The 20,212-nt window shown below is 43.1% G+C and overlaps 1 protein-coding gene across 3 annotated transcripts in view; it reads right to left on the reverse strand.

The window, feature by feature from the left end:
- Window positions 1–20,212, reverse strand: part of LOC130181290 (adhesion G protein-coupled receptor A1) — a 171,668-nt gene that overhangs the window by 23,075 nt on the left and 128,381 nt on the right. For all 3 annotated transcript variants that reach the window (XM_056395349.1, XM_056395350.1, XM_056395351.1), the window contains one exon: window positions 5,615–5,742. In XM_056395349.1, the coding sequence (XP_056251324.1) occupies window positions 5,615–5,742 (128 nt within the window). The remainder of the gene's footprint in view (window positions 1–5,614; window positions 5,743–20,212) is intronic.

The raw sequence follows: 20,212 nt of genomic DNA on the forward strand, positions 1-20,212 counted from the left end.
ACATTATAAACTCCTGCAAAAGGCAACATCTTGGTGTTACTACAAGAATAAACAGATTGTTGTAGACTCTTGGACTTGCAAAATAATTGAATGAACAACAACACTGTTTTACTTTTTTCCATGTATCTAGCTTGATTTTTATGAAACAGCTCATAGACTCAGTAAAAAGGTCAAAATGTGAACATGAACGGTTTTTTGTATTTACTATATGACTGCTATTTGCTAAAATGAATAAGAACTGTCTTTCATTTTGTTTCTGTTTGTACAGCTACTGTGTGGAAAAACAAATGATTTCCTCACAAGATTTCTTTATGAAATGAGATAGGAAAGAAAATTCAGAGAAGGTCTACGCCATTCAGTGACAGAGGAATAATGGTTATAGAAAACTAATTTCAAATCTTCAGAGAAAGAAAAGAAAATTATAAAAAAAAAAAAAATCCAGAGAATCAGTTTTAAGAAAAAGGAAAAGAATAATCCTCAGTTGACAAAATGGTAACACTTCCAACAAACTGTATAATCTTTATTTCAGAATGATGGACCTCAGGCAAAGAGCTATTCACAGATTCTAGTAAGAGCTCACTGTGTTATTCACTGTGCTGTCTTCCTACACAGCTCTTTAACCCACTTTCACACATACAGTACATGCAGTGGTATATGCACACAACCGGGAATCACTGCTGGTTTGATGGTGAAATAAAAAGACACTGCTTCCACATGACTGGGCCAAATGAAGTTTTCACAATGTAAAACAATGCAATTGTATACACTTTGTGAAATATAGTGTCAGCCAGGGGGTTATGCAGCCTTGGGCAGGGCACTTAACCCACATTACCACTTTCCATCCAGCTGTGTTAGAAGATATAATAAATAGGTCAAACAATACCAACATAGATGTCTTACTGTGTGAATTAACAGGCCATCGATTCTTTTAATCACTTCCTCGTGTCAGATCCATCTGTTTAATCTGTACAGTCACTGTCACCATTTGAAATTATATAACCCTTTGCTGGAAATCTCCACTCCCCAAAATGGAGGAGCGGAGCCCCGGCTGCACGTGAGCCAACTGTAGATGAAGCAGTGGCTCAGCAGTGAGCTATGAGGCGTGTCTGGGGCTGGGCTTCACTGCTCTGCGTGAGGGGAGGGAGAGTTAAAGCTGCTGTTGTCGATGCCTCTGCCGCGGTCCAGGTACTGAACTCCATCCAGCAAAGAGGCCATAAATCAGGCCAGCTCCTGGCCTCCCTGGAAGGGGGTTTTCATAGGCTCTGCTCTGGGCTTTCATTGGGTCAAGTACATTAACCTGGCAACCCTCCATATCCCCATCTCCCAAAGGGTATGGGGGGAATAAAACTGTCCTCTCTCTGCATCTGCTCTCTCACCCTGCACCCGCTGCTGAGCCAACTGTAGGGGACAATAAAGCTATGGACAGTATAATATTACACATTATACAGTGTTTAATTTTAGCCAAGTAATTTCACTGGTGAAAGACCCGTTCCAAACACGCTGAGAGTCCCATCAGCCAGAGGTAGCAGCACCCGCCGCAGCAGTTTTACATGGACAAATGGAAGTAGCTGTATGCTAATGATGAGAGAGAACAGGGAGTAACATTACAGTAGGGCTGAGCTCTATGGTTGAAATCAGTCACATCATATGAAAAGAGTTTCCTGATGTGTAGTGAACAGGGGACGACAACAAGCTAAAAAACACAATATAGTATCAGCTATTATAAAGTTGCTATGAAAATTTTTAGTAAACTGCTGCCTATTTATATATGCAGTGGTAACATCAGAATCCATTTTGAGTCATGTAGGAAGAAAGTCCAATCTTTTGAGTTCTGTTTTGTTCTCCACCAACTCCTGACAAAGATAACTGGTTTCTGTTGCAGCTAATCTGTGTGACATTTGGTGCTGAGCTGTGAGACTGAACCAAAGCTGAGAGATGATATAACTGAATTATCCCCCAGCTCTACAGTATCTATTGTCTTTACTTGCTGTGTTCTTATGTCGACTATTTTGTTGGTAGCCATTATCAACCAAAACACGCTGCCTGTTTAATTACAGGCTTATGATGCTCGATTCCTTATTTGAGTCAAATTTAAAAAAAAAAAGGTTGTTTTTTTTCCTTTTTATTGGATCCATTACAAGTAATTGAAGAATTTCCTATCAAGATTCCCATCATGCTTTGGCTGCCATGGAGAGGGCTACACCTGAGCCCCTGTTTATCAGCCTATACAGTATGTCTTTACATTTGTGGTAAATTAACACCATGAAAAGTCATGCTGTATAAGCTGCTGACAACTTCTATCACCATAACAACGGGACGACAACCAGCCGCATTACTTTTTTATACAGATAGCAGTCATTCAAGCTGATAAGTGTGAGGTAATCTGAAGTCAAGGACTGTCCTTTAATATGGAGTCTAAGTGGGTTTATGGCTGTTTATCGTTGTCGAACATCTATGATTGGAAAGAGTGAGCTCCTCTGAATCCAGCAGTATGTGTATGACATCAGTGTTTCCCATTTTGACTGAGTCATGACTGAGAAAACGTTTGACGCAAATTGCACCAAGAGGGTTCAAAGGATTTTGGTTTCAAAGACATGATACCCACTATGTTCTTTAGTTGGCTCATACATCATGCATCACCACTGCACCAATAATCACAGCCTATCTTGGCTTAGCTTACTGGCAGAGAAAGAACCAAAGGCATATACTGTATGCATAAATTTATGCGTGTGTGTGTGTGTGTGTGTGTTAGCGAGCTGAAGTGAGAAAGAAACAAATTCAAACATGCGCTATCTGCTGTGCCTGTCCTTGAACAGCCTCCCTCGCAATCTGCACATTTAACACACAGTTCACGGCTTGGATACTGTCAGTCATCTGGAGTGATACTACACAACTCAAGTGTTACTAAACAGAGATGTGTTTTAGAGCTGGGGAGTGCCTAGAGGGAGGTGTGGAAGAGGAGGATGTGCTGGAGTTTGTTAATGTGAGCGCCGTGCAAAGAAAAACCCTCGAACCCTCCCCCTGTGAGTGACAGGCACCACAAAAGCCTCAGCTTCATATCTTAAACATGGGCTTGTTCTCGCTCTTAGTTTGGACTGGAATTAATGTCTTTTTGCTCTGAAAAGCGCTCGGTGATGAATAAGTGTGTCAGCATGTGTTTAAAAGCATCCTGCTTACAATCAGGTTATAAGAAACCTGTATACGCTGGCTGGAGCGCTCTGATCAGGATACTGTTGCATGTCAACACTCTCCAGGTGTCAGATCACATTCTCTGCCATTCTCACAGGCAACAACTCAAGTCATGGCGTGGTCCACCAGTTAAACAACAACTATGAAGGTGAGTGATGTAACAGTGAAATAAAGGTTATACGTGGCTTAATGCAGATCATAAATTTTATTGTGGTTTTTGTAGGCGATAAGCTGCAGAGGCTAAATCCAACTTAGAGAGGATCATAAACCTGGATACTGTTACAATTATGTAGACAGGGATATGAGTAACCATGTCTCTCTTGTTTATATAAACACCGGATCCCAAATATGATCAAAATCAGGGTACGACCAAGCGGCAACCTCTGGGGCAGAAAAATGAAAGCCAACATGGAACTGCCAAAAACTGCAATTGTTTGAATGGCTGCTTGAGTCTGGCTCCAACAGTGAGTCAATCCCCAGAGACTCCCATGTTCAAATGTACTTTACAGCAGAAATGAACGTGTTTACAGCCTGGTACAAAACACGGTTTTAGTCTCTATAGCTAATTTCTCCCCTTCGTGGCAAACGTACGATAACAGTAAATTTATGTATAATTGAGGGCGTGTCGCTTTGAGTGACAGGCGGATGAGCGTATGCTCGCCACAAACCGGCATGCACCGAAGTCTCGGCTCCACACACGCCCCACCACTTTGCCCAATTTCGGATTAACCAGGAGTTAGGTGGAGTCACGCACTGGCAAGATAGTGACCCTGGAGCAGCTCACTGAGAGCTTCAAAGCTGCTCTTCAGAAACCTAAGGGTGATGTCACAGAGGCTACGTCCATCTATATATACACTCTGTGGGTAATACTCAAAACATGGACAGTAATGTGTATGTAAACATACTCATCATGTCTGCTCTGAAAGTAATATTAACAGATTTGCAAGAGGGCCTCACCGCATGATCATATGATTAAATAATAATTTACAGCAGAAATGTGTCTCCAGTATAACTTGTTATGGGGTTGTAAGGTAAAGTTAAGATGAAATGTAGATCTTAAGACGCTGGATCTTGTATTGCAACACGGATCGTCCTGTTCCTCAGTTGTATATGTATGTTTGACAGTCTAGTCTGTCATGTGTCAACTACAAATCAACACTCATAACTGTGTTACTTTACAACAACTACAGTTTATCACCTATACTATTTAGTTAAAGATTAATTTTAAAAGATTTTCTTAAAATATTTTCTTCATGAATGCATTTTAAAAACACGCTCTCTGTTTTATCTTATTACTATTCCTAATTAATATGTCTTTAAACTGTGAATAATGGCTGCACATTGTTTTTTTACATTCAGTTTCAATTTTGAGTTCAGCTGAGTTTTAAAATGGCCAGGTGCTTGGAAACTGTTGACATTTCAGTTGTATCAAAAATCTCAACTCAAATTTGAAATTGCTCCTGCCTCCAGCTCAGCTTTCAGTTTTTCCATCATTCAGTGCTGCAAGGCTAGACGACAGAAAGCGGCGTTGCTGTTTGAGGATCCAGATGCTGTCGTTGCTGTTTGACTGCAGAGGGATGCACCCAGTCTTCATCCCTGGTGTCACAGATGGATGCAAACTGCAAATGCTGCTCATACGGTTTCAAAAATTTTGCGCTTTAGTCAGATTTAAGGACAAAAAAAACATAAATAAAACCAAAGATTTCGGTCTGAAAAAAAAAATCTGTGAATCTTCAATATTTCAATGAGAATGTGACGTTTGAGACATTTCCTGTTTTCGTTTGTATTAAAATGGATGGAGAGCTATTACAATAATACCACATTAATGCCACGGACATGATAAAGTGACTAATGGTCTACCAGAACAACAGATGATGAATTGGCGCGCTGAAATAATACGCCACTCTACGCCTGTCTCCCTCCTGCTTTAATAACAGCATCTACAGCAGATGAACCTAAGTGGAGCAGACAAATGCCACAGTGCAAAACCACAAGAGTCACACGGTGCATTCAATGTCCTCATCTCCATATGGGATGAAAGGAACAAAGGTGGCCTAAGTACCCCTCAGAAATCCATTTGAAGCATATATTTCTGCTCTGACGGTCTGAAACACACACACACACGCACGCACGCACGCACGCACGCACGCATCTGTCTGTGTGTTTTAGATCCTCTTAGTCAGACAGGCTGCAGTGCTTTACGCCAGCCTAAAGCATCTGACTCACATCACAGTCAGCCTAGGATCTGTGACAGAGAAGTCAAAAACAGATTGTAAACCATAAAGGTAAAAAAGGTGAGAAATGAAGAGATTACATGAGCGTCTGCCCGAGTGTCCATATGGAGAAACGAAGTTGAGGGCTGGGATTTCAAATTAATGCTCAATAGGTTTAAATGTAAAGAATCAAAGTGGTGATTTCCTCTTACCTGTGGTGCACTATGTACGTGATGATGGAGGCGAAGAGGCAGAGCAACATGACCGCCGTGCAGGCATACACGACCGGGTGCAAAAACTCCCCAGGGTATGGGGGGAAAGACAGCACCTTCTTCAGATCCTGAGGCAGAGAAAAGAGAGAGAGAGAGAGAGAGAGAGCAGAACTGGGCATGAGACAAAAGCCATCATCAATACAGCATCATGAAAATAATCAGTGAGCAAGAGCTACGCCGGCACAGTGACAGCGTTTCCAACAATCCACCCAAAGACAAAGATGATGAGCGCTCCATATGCAAAGGCTGAGCATAGTGCGCCGACGAGATATACAAGCGAAATACAAATGAACGTCAAGGAAATGTCTTTAAGTTAGAGCGCTGTCCAAATCAGCATAAAAGAGTAACAACCCTGTCGAGACAATATAGGGAGGGGGGGGGGGGCATTTACATTTTGCATTTCAGGCATTTAGCTGACACTCTTAGCCGGAGCGATTGAATGCAACAATAGCATAAGCCTCCTAGTCTGCCAATATAAAAAGCAAAACAAAAATGGATAGGTGCCAGGCAAAGAGAGAAGAAAAAAAGAGGAAAAGCAAACAAAGTTAAGTCGCTTTTTGTGGCTCTAAAAGACACATTGTTAACAGAGGCTCATTAAGCCCTTATCAACATCACAGTCGATTTGCTTTGTAATATATTCAACCGAGTCTACAACACCAACTTCTTCTGCTCTTACAGCACAAGCTGTGACAGCTACAGCGTCAAACTCTCAGAGCACAGACAACTTTTTGAATACTTTATCACTGTATCTGTTAGCTTGTATTATGAGACAAAACAAGCTATTGTAAAATCAGCACGCTCACTTCTCATGCGCTTGACTGCCGCCCCCCCCCCGTGCCACAGGCAGGTGTAGAGCCCACAGTGACGTCACGATTTAGCCTCCGTCATGTTGACGCTGCTAAATAAAGCGCACCTTATCTCCATAACCCCAGCAGCTCAGTGTGAGTTTGTGTCTGCGAGAGTGATCCACATACACGCTGTCTGACTCCATCATTGTCTCGGTGAGTAGCCAAGTGGGATATTCTCTCTCCGTGTTTATCCAAAGGCTGATTAGCCTGTCGGGGCCTGCGAGGGGTCGTGACCTTCAGCTGAGCATTTCTAAGCACAGTTGTAAAGTAGTGGCCTGAGCTGAAATTAGAAGTTTAGGGGAACAGGACACTGGGGAGTTGTACAGCAAGAGAGTCTGTGGTAAAGACACTGGTCTCTTTATTTTTAGAGGTATACGTAGTTATTGCTCTGATGTTGTTGTGCCATTTCCCAGAATTCACTTGGTCTTTCCTTGGATTACTTTGTGTATATATTCTTAAATTTGGTTTGCATTTCTTTGCTAAGTGCCCACATCTTTAATTTAGCATCCATCCATCCATCCATCCATCCATCCATCCATCCATCCATCCATCCCCAGACAGCAAAATGAAACTTCTGGCCCAACATAGGCCTGGGTCCTCGGCCCAAGTCTGGCCCATATATTTCCACATCTTGGCAGATTCAAGCTGCAAGATTTTCTGTGTGTGTGTGTGTGTGTGTGTGCCAGAAGTGGTCCAAATGTGGATGTAGCATCTGACAATCATGCCGGATTTGGGCTGTGGAACCGGATACTGCATACTGGACCGGAAGAAAACAACCACGTGGCTCAAGGTACGGGCCGGAGTTATCCTTTACAGGTTCTGGAGCCTTTTCCAGCTCACATTAGAGTGAGAGGCAGGGTTCTTCACAGATCTAACACACACACACACACACACACACATATACGTATAGGACCATTTAGTCTCACATTCACACCCTCTCCCACAAAAATCATTGTCTAAACATATACAAAGCTTAGCAAAAATAAACTTGGCACATCAAGCCCATCAAGCTTTGGATTTCATTACAACTTGAAGCGGTGGGTTTGGATGGTGGTGATGCTTCTTTGCCTTTTCAAGACCGAAACATGCAAAACAAAAGCAAAACTGTGAGGAATGAATTAAGCAGCGTGTTTATATGCTCAATCAAATATAAATATATTGATTAGCCATATATCAATTAGCTATACCTGTGTGTGCTGGAGCCTATCCCGGCTGGCATCGGGCGAGTGGCGGTGAACAGCCTGGATAGGTCACCAGTCAATCACAGGGCTTACATATATACAACCATTCACACATACATTCATACCTAAAAGTCAAAACACCCTCATTTTCTAGTTGTTACTGAAATGTACAGTGGAATTTCTCAGTGTTTCTGAAATTAAAGCATAGAACAAACATAATAGAGTTTGATAAAAAAAAAAAAAGGAATCATGGAACCTTAAATCCTAGTATTTTCCACTCATCCAGCAGCTGAACACACTCGTGGGCTTCTTTCCACAATGGAAATCAAATATTGTTCAGAAAAGTTTGGCAAAACACAGCTGCAGAGGCTCCCACAGATGTGTAGCACCCGCAGGTTGCTTTTCATTCACCTTATTTCCAGTTCATCCCAAACCAGCTCCATCAGGTTTAGGTCTGGAGACTGTGCTGGTCTTCCATCATGTGAAGCCATGTCAGGTTCTTTAGTTCTAAAATTTCGGGTCATCATCACTCTGCCTTTCTTTGTTACTTGCCCTTTTCTCACCTTTCTGATAGCAACATACAGCCTGACTTCCTGCAGTACAGTATTGTCCTAATGATGCGTCAGAGGACGTAGTAACAGTTTGTTCCAACACTGACTTTGTACAGAGGGTTTCTAAGTCATCAACCTGGAGGAACTGTTTGTTTCAGCATTTAAAATTACTAACTGACTTGAACGTCACAATTTTCAATACAAAACGGGAAAAATGGGCGTGTTCTATACTATAACTATAATATCTCTGAGGAAATGTTCTTGCCAAACCGAAAAGTGGTGGAAGAAAAATCGTGATGATCGATCTTTCAAAATACAGGCAGTTATGACTTTTCAGCTCGTAGCTTGGCCAGGTTGTCAAAAAAACGACAAGACGGAGGGATAGAGGAAGAACTGGAGAGAAAACTGCAATTAGACCTGAGCAATAAAACATACCATCATTTCCATACCATCACAGCAGCACACAGATAGAGGAAGAAAAACATATGAGGCAGAGGGAAAGAAAGAAAGAACAGTGAGAGAGTGGGCCTTGTGGGGGTTAAACGAAACATGACAAACACATTCCAACATTGTAAACAGCTTCACGTAATTTAGCTGTTACAGATTTACAGGGAATTATTAAGTTTATATTTGTCCTCGGAGCGATGTCATGGAAGGACAATGAAAGCTGGTGTTAATTACAGCTCAATGAATTGATGTTGCTGAAAAAAAATTTCAAAAAAATAAAAAAAATCACGGCCTGAAGCATCAGCAAGAAATCCTGCTGAAATGAAGCTTTTAAGTCAGTAAGCTGATTTATATACTTAAAGAGCAAACAGCACTCCATAGGAGTTCAGATCATGAAAAATTACCCCACACACAAACATCAACTCGACTAAAGGTCAAAGAGAAAACGTTTCAGAGGGAATCAGTTGCTGCATTGATAAAAACTAAATTGTGCTAAAACATATTGAACAGTTAAATGTGATGCTAAGCGCCGCATGGTGAGTGACGGCAGCTACAGTTAAATGGCTTTAGGTGTGAGGGAGGAAGTCAAACGCTCTCATGAGACGTATTATCATCGTCGCCGGGCTTATAATGTTGGCTCCCGCCTCCAGAGTCTTTAACCGTTTCTCACCCCAACAAATAAAGCTCGCCAGCCCACAGCTGCGTGCTGAGCTGCTTTTCTCAAAACCCATAAGACGTCATGCATCTTGGAAGTGTTTCCTCACAGAACCACATGAGTACTAAAACGTGGTACTTTGGCATCACGAAGTATAAACTGTGCAGCAACTCTGAATGCTACTGCTAATTTAAAAAAAAAAAAAAAAAACACATTAGAAACAGCTTTTAGAAATTGAATTTTAAAAGCTTTAGAGTATTTCTTTGTTTTGCTTTTTTATTCACGCCCCTGTTCACCATGTTTTCACCGTTTTAGCTGCTCCATTACTGTCAAACACTGTGTTGTGAGACAGTAGAGCCCATTAACACAAAAGTCGAAAATTAAGCAAATTTTAGCATGCTTGCTGGCATTTTTGAGCATACTTAACTTGTTAGCATTTTCACTGTGAATGGGCTCGATACTTGAAACACATTTGTGTTGGTTAGTATCATGCAAATTGGATACTGGTTAAAAGCCTAAAAGCCCTGCTAACGACAGCATGTTCTGTTCCCAGTATCCAGCTGCACCAAGACAGGCTAACATCTCCGTCGTGGCTGAGCTGTCGATAGTGAAGCTAAAAATCAGGTGTGACTGAAGCTGCAGAGGCAGGAAAGATCTTCATATCTGAACAGCAGGGCAGGACATTCACACGCAGGGCCTGCTGAGGTCTGGATTTACTGCTGTAGGAGATATTAGCACCTTCAGTGATGGGTCAAGCCCTGCTATTCTCAGTTACCTGTAAAGAACTGACAGTTTGCCTCCAGGAAGGCAGACACTGCTTATGAGCAGTGTTTAAAATAAGGCAGTTTATTTGTTTGTTTTTATATATGAATGAATGATTGAGAGTAATTCATCGCTTTTTTATGTTTGTTTGTATGTTTATGTTTCATACACTATTTTGCTCTATTTATTGACACTAGAGCTGAAACTCTTAGTGCTGATACATCAATCAACTCATCAATTCTAAACCAATGATCTTTGGATTTTAGATGATTGATTGGCCAAAACATGAAGTTTGAATATGTCAATACAGTATAATACAATATATTCCACTCTGTCAGGACTCTAGGTCACATTAAACATAACAAACAAATTAATTCATTGAAAAAATAACATGCTGTGACATTGGCTGTTGAAGCACAGGTTTTAATAATAGTATAAGAATAGTGTTTCTTACTTTGTTTGTTTATGCATGTGCTACAGTGAAGATCAGGTATTTCCATGAAGAATCTTGTAAAGGTTTTACACCCACAAAAAGACAAGAGAATGACTATATAACTATCTAAGGGATTTTCAAAGTCCGATGCTGTTGGAACGCCTTAAGACAAACTTGTCAGAACTTATTTTCTATGAATCAGATATTATTATTAATATTCTTTAGAAACCTGAGCCCCCCTAAATCTAAAAATACATGCATCATGTCTGTGTGTTGAGATTTGACTTGAGTTTGACTCAGCACTATGCTGCACTGCAATAACTAACTTCCTGTTTTTACTTTCTGAACACTGTCATCCACCTGCCTCACCCCCCCCCCCCCCCCCCCCCCCCCAACAGAGAGTCCTCACAACCCTTGCTCTATAACAGACATATGTGTGTAACATGTCACCATTATCAAAACCTTTAGCTGGCACATGTGGGACAACAGGAATCAGTAATACCAAATCTATGCAGCATAATTAGAGTCTGACGAATATTTCAAGCAGATGTGCTGGTGGACGAGCAGCTTCCAGACCAGCTAAAGAAGGACAGCAGTAGCCTAAAGGTGAGAGAAGACACAGGCCGGCTGGGAGAACCAGTCCGGCTGAAAGCGAATGATTAACCACCCTTCTTCTACAATTACATAGGTACCCTTATGCAAGGTGCTGAACAGCTGCTCGGAGGCCAACAGCAGAGGAACTGCCATTTATGGGGCGACATATACTTTACAGCAGCATTGTGTGTAGAAACTGAGAAGGGCAAAGCTGGAATGGAGCGTGCAAGCTCAGCAGAAGCCTTCCCCGGACAAGTAAAGGTTAAAAAAATGACCTTACAGCAGACAGAGCTGCAGGAGAGAAGAGAAGGGGGGGGGGGGGGGGGGGGGGGGGGGGGGGGGAGGGAGGAAGAATGAATGGAGTCTGTCCCTTTCAGCAGATGGATTGACCCAGAGAAAAATGGTGAGACGGACGACTGTGCGCCCTGAACAAATTGTTCATATGGCTCCTCGAAGCAGTGTTGATGCTTCTGGGGTGATGTGGGGCAAACTGCTGCAGCACAGAGGAGGAGAAGGCTGGAGCGGGATGAACGCACGACACTTACACTGAACACTGACTCAGTGCACTACAGTTTTTCACCACCGCCGTTATTATTCACTCATTAATCATTTTCTTTAAAGCATGTGCAGATTTCCAGCCTTTTCCAGCCTGCAACATCCCAGCTCTACATTGACTCCTGTATATTTACGTTATGTATAGATCTCACTGTGCCGTGCAACAGATACAGACTGTAAAGTTGCAACTCCCTTGTTGACCTGGCTGTCATGATGACTGATAGGCCATTGGCGTAGCTCGCAGTGTGCTCTGAACAACTCTTCCCTGTTGTACTTTTCCTCGCAGAAGCCAATAGCAGGATGTCAGCTGGGGACAGGAGCAGCCAGCTTCAAATGTGATTCCTCCACTCCAGTTATTATCATTATTGCTATCGTATTACATCACAGCACCGTGGCCACTTTATTACTGTGTCTGTGCGGCAGGGAAATGTGACCAAACCCTCTGACAGTACAATTCATTACAGCCAGGCAACAATATTACCATACAGGGCAGCTTAGTTTAGCCTATTCTGGATTAGAACTGGCATGTTACATCTAAACATGCCTCCATTGTCCCGTTGCCTCGGCAGCTAAACAGGCCCCCAATCCCCTGTTTGTGTTGTAGTTACAACTTTAATCCAGGATCCACCCACCCCATGCCAAAATCAGATTACCAGAGTCAATTAAACTTGATCCATAATCTCGGCGCACAGGCACAGTGGATGCAAGGTTATCAGGCCCTGCAAAAAAAAAATTAAAAATGGGACAAATACACTGCTGATCTGAGAGGACTTACAGGCTCAGTGTCTGTTTTAGCCCAGCGATTGGTTATGATGATGAACTGCGCAACCTGCTACATGCAAATATTTCCCAGCCTCTTGCAAATTTAATGCATTTCGTTTTTTAATTGATGCTGTTGAAGCCGCAGAATCTGTAAGCCAATCTGTGACATATGTCCTCACAAATGTGCTCCTTTCCCCTGTTGTAATCACGTTGGTGCACGCAAGAATGCACAAACATTGTGGGGGAGAGGGAAGAGAAAGGGAGTGAGAGAAAAACAAAATTAAAATCCTCTAGTGAACAGCCTGCGGGCTCCCGGCTCCCAGCTCCCATCCAGCACTGTATTTTATCATCCTTGAGTGGCTGTGCGAAGGCTGGAACAGAACCGGAGTGAGTGTGCAAATCAAACCCACTCTGGCTTGGCCCCGGACACCGCCGGATAACAGAGAGCGACAGGACAGCGGCGGGACAGAGTAACCTCCGGACTTGACAACAGTCAGGAAAAAAAAAACGGTCATGCGCCATTAACGCAGGTCATCAATGTTTCAGCGGTGCCTTGTGGCTGCCACTCAGCTCGTAGCTTTGAGATACGGTCCGTGCTCGTAATCAGCACCTCGCCCCGGCGAGATGTTCGACAGCAGAGGCAAACAAGGCCCGCCGTGAAACGAGTAATCAAATCACGTGGAATCGAGTGCACATCCATCAAATCAACACGCATTATGAGCTGATGAAGAAGCTCGTTCGGCATAAAGAGATGAAGCTTCTCCAGAAGAGCACCATCATTTGAGGCTCAGCCACATCAGTCGTGCTGTATTTATCTCCTCAAACATCAAGGGGGCATTGTTTCATTAGCATTAATTTCTCTAGAGCCTCAGATTAGAAGTGTTGTATTTAGCTTAAGGCTATTCAAATTCCTATACAGAAATTATTGTAATCGCTGTTCTGTGGAGATATTTAAAGCGTGACTATCAAATAAATGAGCCTTGTGCACTGCTCAACCTTGCAAACAGAGTACAAGCTCATAATTCACTGTAGGCAAACCCTGCTCCACAACTGGAACAAAGAGACGTGAATACTCAAGTCTGCTATGAAGAGAATGAATCAATATGAACAAATGTGAAAGCAGGGAGAAGATTGCTTTTTAATATAGGGCAGAGACACTGGAATGACTGTCATCTCTTTCTTTCTCCAGCTTTTATTTATCTGGGGAAGATTTGCTGAGCATGATACCTCCCTTCACACGTTTACACTTAAACACATTGGCTACCGGGAGCTACCCAATCTGACCACAGGCTGCCTGGTGCTGACTGAGAGGCTCCACTGCCACAACAGGGCATTTAAGTGCTTTTCTCGAAGGCTGCCTGACACACTGACATTCTCTCTCTATAGTAGCGCTGGGTTTCTAGAGGCATTATATCAGATCTGCATCCAGTACTGAAGTCTAATCCATTCACATCCCTTATTTGGGTTGAGCTTTCAACATTTGCATGCGACTGCGATCGAACTTTGTTGCCTGAGAAGTTTCAACTGGATCAATGTTAAAAACCTGGAGCTGCAACATCTCAACACTCTCCACAACCTGTGTGCCAAGGTCATGCTACATGTTAATTTTACTGCAACAAACAGGTTTACTCAACAAAGTCAATATGCATGATTTATATCTCATCTCTCATTCACCCACACACACACACACACACACACACACACACACACACACACACACACACACACACACACACACACACACACACACACACACACACACACACACACACACACACACACACACACACACACACACACACACACACGGCGGCGGAGATGCCATGCAAAATACTGGCCCCGGCCATCGGGAGCAATTTCAGGTTCAGTGTCTCGCTCGAGGACACGGTGACATGTGGACTAGGAGGTAGACGAGGATCAAACCACATGTCCTGTGATTAATCGACGACCTGTCCCACCTCCAGAAAATAAGGAAGAAATCTTAATTCCACCAAACCTATGGAAAAATATTTGTGATTTCTAAATGGCAGCAGCAGTTAGGTATCAAACCTTTCCTGTTAGTCAAAAATGGTTCCTTATGATGTTTTTTTTCATCATAATTACAAAAATAACACACTGACAATTAACATGACAATTCATTCATACTGTATGCAATTAGTTTGTAGTATGGAACTGGCACACGGCAACAGCCCACTCGCAATCGTGTAGTGGTCGTACTGCTCCCTCAGAAAATCATCTTTACTCGAGTGAAGACTTCCAGAGGGCGTGTTAACTAGACAATAGCCAAGGTTTCATTTTACGGAATTTACTTAGAGAATTAACATTAATTAGCTCCTGCTGATACAATCTATAATCTTAACAGACAAAAGCGATGGTTAAAAATGAGAAACCTGCTATCTGAAAGTTTTGTACACTGCTCCTTGTTGATCCATAAGAAGAGAGATTTGTGCTTTTAAGAACCAAAAACCATCTGAATGTAGTTTTACATCTCCTCTCTCAGGCTTCTCTCTGGAGCTCTAGTAACAACAGGTCGGTGAGCCAATCAGAAGGTAGGAAGCTCCGAGCCTCTCCTCTGATTGGCTTTTCTGTGACTGAATAAAAATATAGCAGATTTCAGGTAAAACACTCAGTGAAACTAAATCCTGCAAGGTTGGATGGTGGATCCATGTGGGCTTGAGGCATGGCTGAGAGCAGTGACTGCTTTCTTGTGACATCACAAAGTTCCAGAAGTCCCGACAGCTGGTTCAGTTTCTGAATACAGGCTGTGTGCATTTCTCTGTGGACTGAAGCTTTTGATTCTTTCACAGTATTAATATAGAACCTAGACCTGCTTTATAATCAAACAACACATGGACATCTACCTTTACACAATATGGCTCCTTTTAAATCAGATCACTTGTATCAATCGTGTTGCTTTATGAGTTACAGTTGGACTGAAAACCAGCTATTATTGTGTGTGTGTGGACAGATTGGCTCGCTGACCTGTTGTTACTAGAGAAGCCTGAGAGAGCAGATGTAAAACTACACTGAGATGGTTTTTGGTTCTTAAAACCATAAACACATCTTCTTATGCATCAACACTTCAAATAAAACACAGGGGAAGTTTAAAATATGTGATCTCTAATAGAAATGAGCAATAAAAGGTTCCTTAAGATATTTGTCTTGTAGCTTAGTGAATTCAGGTATTTTCTCAAACCTGGAACTAAATCTGAAGAGGCACCAGCTATGAGAACCCAACCCTACTTTCATGTTGAGCTTTTTCATTGCGAGCCCCAACCCTGCTCCTCCATACTTGTGAGAAAATCTTCCAACGCCTGCGTCTGAGAACATGAATCAATAAAAATAAATCTGGGAGAAGATTATTACAAAATGTAGAACAAAGACGCTGGAATGAGACTAACCTCTTGAACAGGGTTAGCCTTTTTTTTTTCTTTTTTCATTGCTTTAAAGAGAATGCATGAGCAAGCCTGAAGCTCGGCTCGGCTCGCCAACACGTCTTTCATCGCCTTTGCACATGTGCGTGTGTGTGTGTGTGTGTGTATGAGAGGGAGAAAGATAGAGAGAGGTGGTCGGGTAGGTGTTGTCTGAGAGGGGTGACTCATCTCTTCCAATCGCGACACACTGTGTGGCTCTTTGGGTGCGCACATACGCACGCACTCAGGCTCACATTCAGGGGAACAGACACGGACGCCCACACACAAGAGCACACACTCACGGAAACACCTCAGCCCCCCTCTTTACACACACCGCTCACGCTCTGCTCTCGGCTCCCGGAGACGGCATGCTGTTCAGCACGCAGAGTGGGAGCATACATTACATCGGTCCACACCTTATTCCCTTGCAGGTCGATACGTTGTACCAAAACATGCCGTTTTTCTCCTGTTACAAAGGAACATAATGCAAACAGCCTCTCTAACAGAATGCACCGCTCTCGGGCGATAGAGGTCTCGGCGTGTAAATAAGCTTACGTACTGTATGCCTGTGTGGTGCTTAACTGGTGCATTTACAGAGCTCTCTCTCTCTCTCTCTCTGTCTCTCTCTCTCACACACACACACACACATCTGTTGCTGTCCACCATTTTCATGCGCTCTTTCTCTACCTCCAAGCCTATAACAGCCCTTCTGGTGTTGACTACATGAAAAGCAACTGTGTAGCGTTGAGCGTTTGATGGCTCTGTTTTTCATCGCCACAAAAACCACATATTTACTGCAGCTTTTAGGAATATAAAGTATGTTTGCAGGTAAGGGTGTCTTGCCACTGCTTTCATGAAAAGCAAAAAAAAAAAAACACCTTTTAAAAAAAAAATGAACGGCCTTGTTGGGATGCTGTTTTCAGCGCTGTCAGGGAGTGTAACCAGTGCTGGACTGTTGCTGCCATGTTCTCTAACTGTGGCGGCATTTAGCCCCCTGAGACTGAGCTGCTGAGAGAGAAGGAGGGTGAGGGATGCTCTCGAATGAATGCAGTCAGCCATGCAAAGAATAAATAACATGAAGAATATGTTATGTGGTGCATCTAACAGAAAACAGCTTGTAGCAGGGACAACAATGGAAAGCAGTGATAAGGAGATGAAGAGTGATAGCGTTATGTAGACGAACACCGTGGAGACAGATGGAGGGAGAAGGACAGATAGGTAAATCATTACCCCTTCAGCCCAGGGAGCTACAGTATGTCTGAGTCAGATCTCTCCCTCAGTGTCTTTCCCCCGTCCCTCCACCCCGCCCACCCCCCAACCGCAATGCAATTTTCCTCCATTTTTGATTACAGATTGCTTGCTGTGATCTCAGCCCAGTTCCATTTTACCATCTGACAGTTGTGCTATCTGTGCCATTTAGACCTAAGTGGACGCTCCATCTCCTTTGCCACAAATTTACATGTTTGCATCTCGTTAGAGCCATTTGTAAGGCAAAGGCAAAGTGTCAGGACGGTGAGAGAGGAGGGAATTTCAGCACACAGATTAGTTTTCACCTTTGATACCAGAGCGCATCGCTCACCAGTGTGGAATGGGATTTTAGAAAAAGGTGATTTTTGAGCTGAAGTTGAAAGAGACCGACGCAAAGGTCCGTCTCTGGTTGTGTAATTCACTCCGACATACATGCTTTTTTAGACTCATCATCACCCCACTCTGACATTCTCACAAACACACATGACAACACAACACATGAGCTCAAACTAAGATAGATACACACGGAAAACACCCAAGGACACAACGCCACTCAAAACTGCAGATAAACCCGATGGGGAATGTTTTCCTTTTAAAAGAATCTCTATCGCCATCCATCAAGCTAACACTGCTGTGCTCTGCAGCACCAAGGGAAAGACGAGAGTCTGCAAGAGCTGGGCTTCCTCCATCTTTCAAACTACCTCGCTGCTGCCCCAAATTGCCCGCTGACCCCACCCTGCTGGCACTCAGCGGGACTCGAAACAAACTGGAGAGCTGATACTGAATCTGTCAGATTAGAGATTTTATGTTCAATTATAATCCAATTCCTGTATATTGCAATGCTTTGGTATTACTATTACAATTTTATCTATCTTTAACAGGCATTTTTCCACCACAGCAGCTGTTGCACACCAAGCTGTCCGAGGAGGGGGAAACTCTCTTTGAATAGATTCTCCCGAGGTTTCTTCCTTTTTTTCTTTTTTTTTTTTACTTCATGTGCTGAGGTTGTTTGAGGAGTTATTCTTTGTTGCCGCCTTGGGTCTGTAAGGCACTGTGAGACACTTTGTGTGATATTGGGCTCTGCAAATAAATTTGACTTGAGTTGGCTTTTAGCACCTTGTCGGATCTGTTACTACAAGTTAGTTCCCTTCCTTTTTAAACCCTTTGACTAATCCCATCCACCAGCCATTATCGAGGGCCACTTCATGGTCCAATATCATCCCCTCGTGACAAAACATCCACGTAGCCAAAATATTCAGCTCCAAAGGTACTTCAAAGATAAGGCGGGCATTGTTCTATGTCGGGGAACTACATAGAACAATGTCACCATGGGGATATTTCATGTATCTCAATATTCTCCCACTTCCCTGCCCTGACTGTGGCACTCTCCCCCACCACCATTCAATTCTAATGGAGACAAAAAAATCTTAAAAATACTGATCATAAATGTTAAGTTTAATAAACAGAAGGCCAAGTAATTCCCTGAAACAACAGTTTTCCAACACATGGCTGAAACAGGAATAAATATTGCATTTGTTGGGGACTATTTTCAGTTGCGGATTAATATACACCAATGATCCATCAGCAGGACTGTGTGTGTAGGATCAAACAAATAAACTACAGCGCCCACATTTATGGTAACGAAGGAACATGTCACCCAGTGCAACAATTTATTTTAAATAGTTCTGGGACAACAGTGGAGTTACAGGTACATCAGGCTTTGGCCACACAGGCCGTTCTTGTTAGCAGGATCGGTCCATTATTGGTTGAGATCTTTTCATGGAATTTGTAGGCAAACGAACAAACTGAATATCACAAGCCTCATCCTTTAAGGCTGCTCCTTACTGCCTTTTTGTGAGTCCTACCAGAGTGCACAAATACATACATGTTTGAACTGCTCCGTCTGGGGAGTTGTCTGTCCTAGATATCACCAGGTGGTCTTGAGAATAATTTGCAAGGTTGGGTCTAATCTAACAAATCTTTCAGCCAAACTCTATCCATCACCAGAAGACGTTCCTGCATGAAAACAGTGGAATGTTAAAAACAAAACAAAACTGTGAGACCTCTGAATAAAATCTGAAGGGCTCTTAATAGACCTTGCCAAAAGATATACCCCTTCGTCTGTCATGTTATCGCTTCCCCCTCAAATTACATAAGTCTCATTTTCTGCTGTCCTTATCTTCCTCCCAGGAGTGCACAGGGGGCCACATTGCATCACTAGCTGCTCCCTAATTACAAGCTGAGCAGCATCAGCAGCAGCTCCACACCCTTACAGTAGATAGAAAAAAAGACGCATCTGCAGGGCATGGCTGTACTCTCCTTGTATGCTGCGGAGAGGAATGCACTTTTACAAAGCGATAAGGACATGAGGTCAAACATCAGAGGTCATAGTGATCATGGCTGGTTGTGTGGCGGAAAAGGGCATGATGTGTAATAAAGCATTTGCAAGAGTTTAATATTTCAAGTCTATTATGAAAAGGACTGTCGCCTTTAACCCTCGGCCTTTTCTGTTTCTGTGGTGATATACTTTTGCTAATCAGGGCCTGGCAGCAGCAGCAGCACCAGCGAAATGGAGGGGCAGAGGCGGGCATTCTGGGAGCTGCCGTCTTGGCTGACAACAGAGGTGGACATGCAGACAGCAAGCCAGCCAGCCAAACATCCAGCCAGCCACAGGGCTGGATCACTTTCTGCACTGCCCTATTAGAGAAAAAAATAAGCTCTTAATGTGTTTGTCTAGACTGGCCTTGCATTGTGCAAACGAGGTGCTGTCCGGTTCAGTTAAATGCAGTGCACACATACAGCAACCCAACTGAAAGCCAGTGACACAAACTCAAACAGAGGCAGAGAGAGGGAAAGAGAAAGACGGAGAAAGGGAGAGATAGAGAGGCTGTTTACACGGCATGCCCTCATTTCTACCAAGCTGTCTCTGGGGTTCAGAGAGGGTCGCACACTCGACTAGGGAACAGCTGGTGAGACAGGGGGGAGAGAGGGGGTAGAAGCTGGGGGAACATTTGAACATTGACAGTTTCAGATCGGATGCCATATTATCATGTCAACAGTCCATTTTTTTTCTTCCTTTTCTTATTTAC

The sequence above is a fragment of the Seriola aureovittata genome, chromosome 14, assembly GCF_021018895.1.
Source record: "Seriola aureovittata isolate HTS-2021-v1 ecotype China chromosome 14, ASM2101889v1, whole genome shotgun sequence".
Lineage (NCBI taxonomy): Eukaryota > Metazoa > Chordata > Actinopteri > Carangiformes > Carangidae > Seriola > Seriola aureovittata.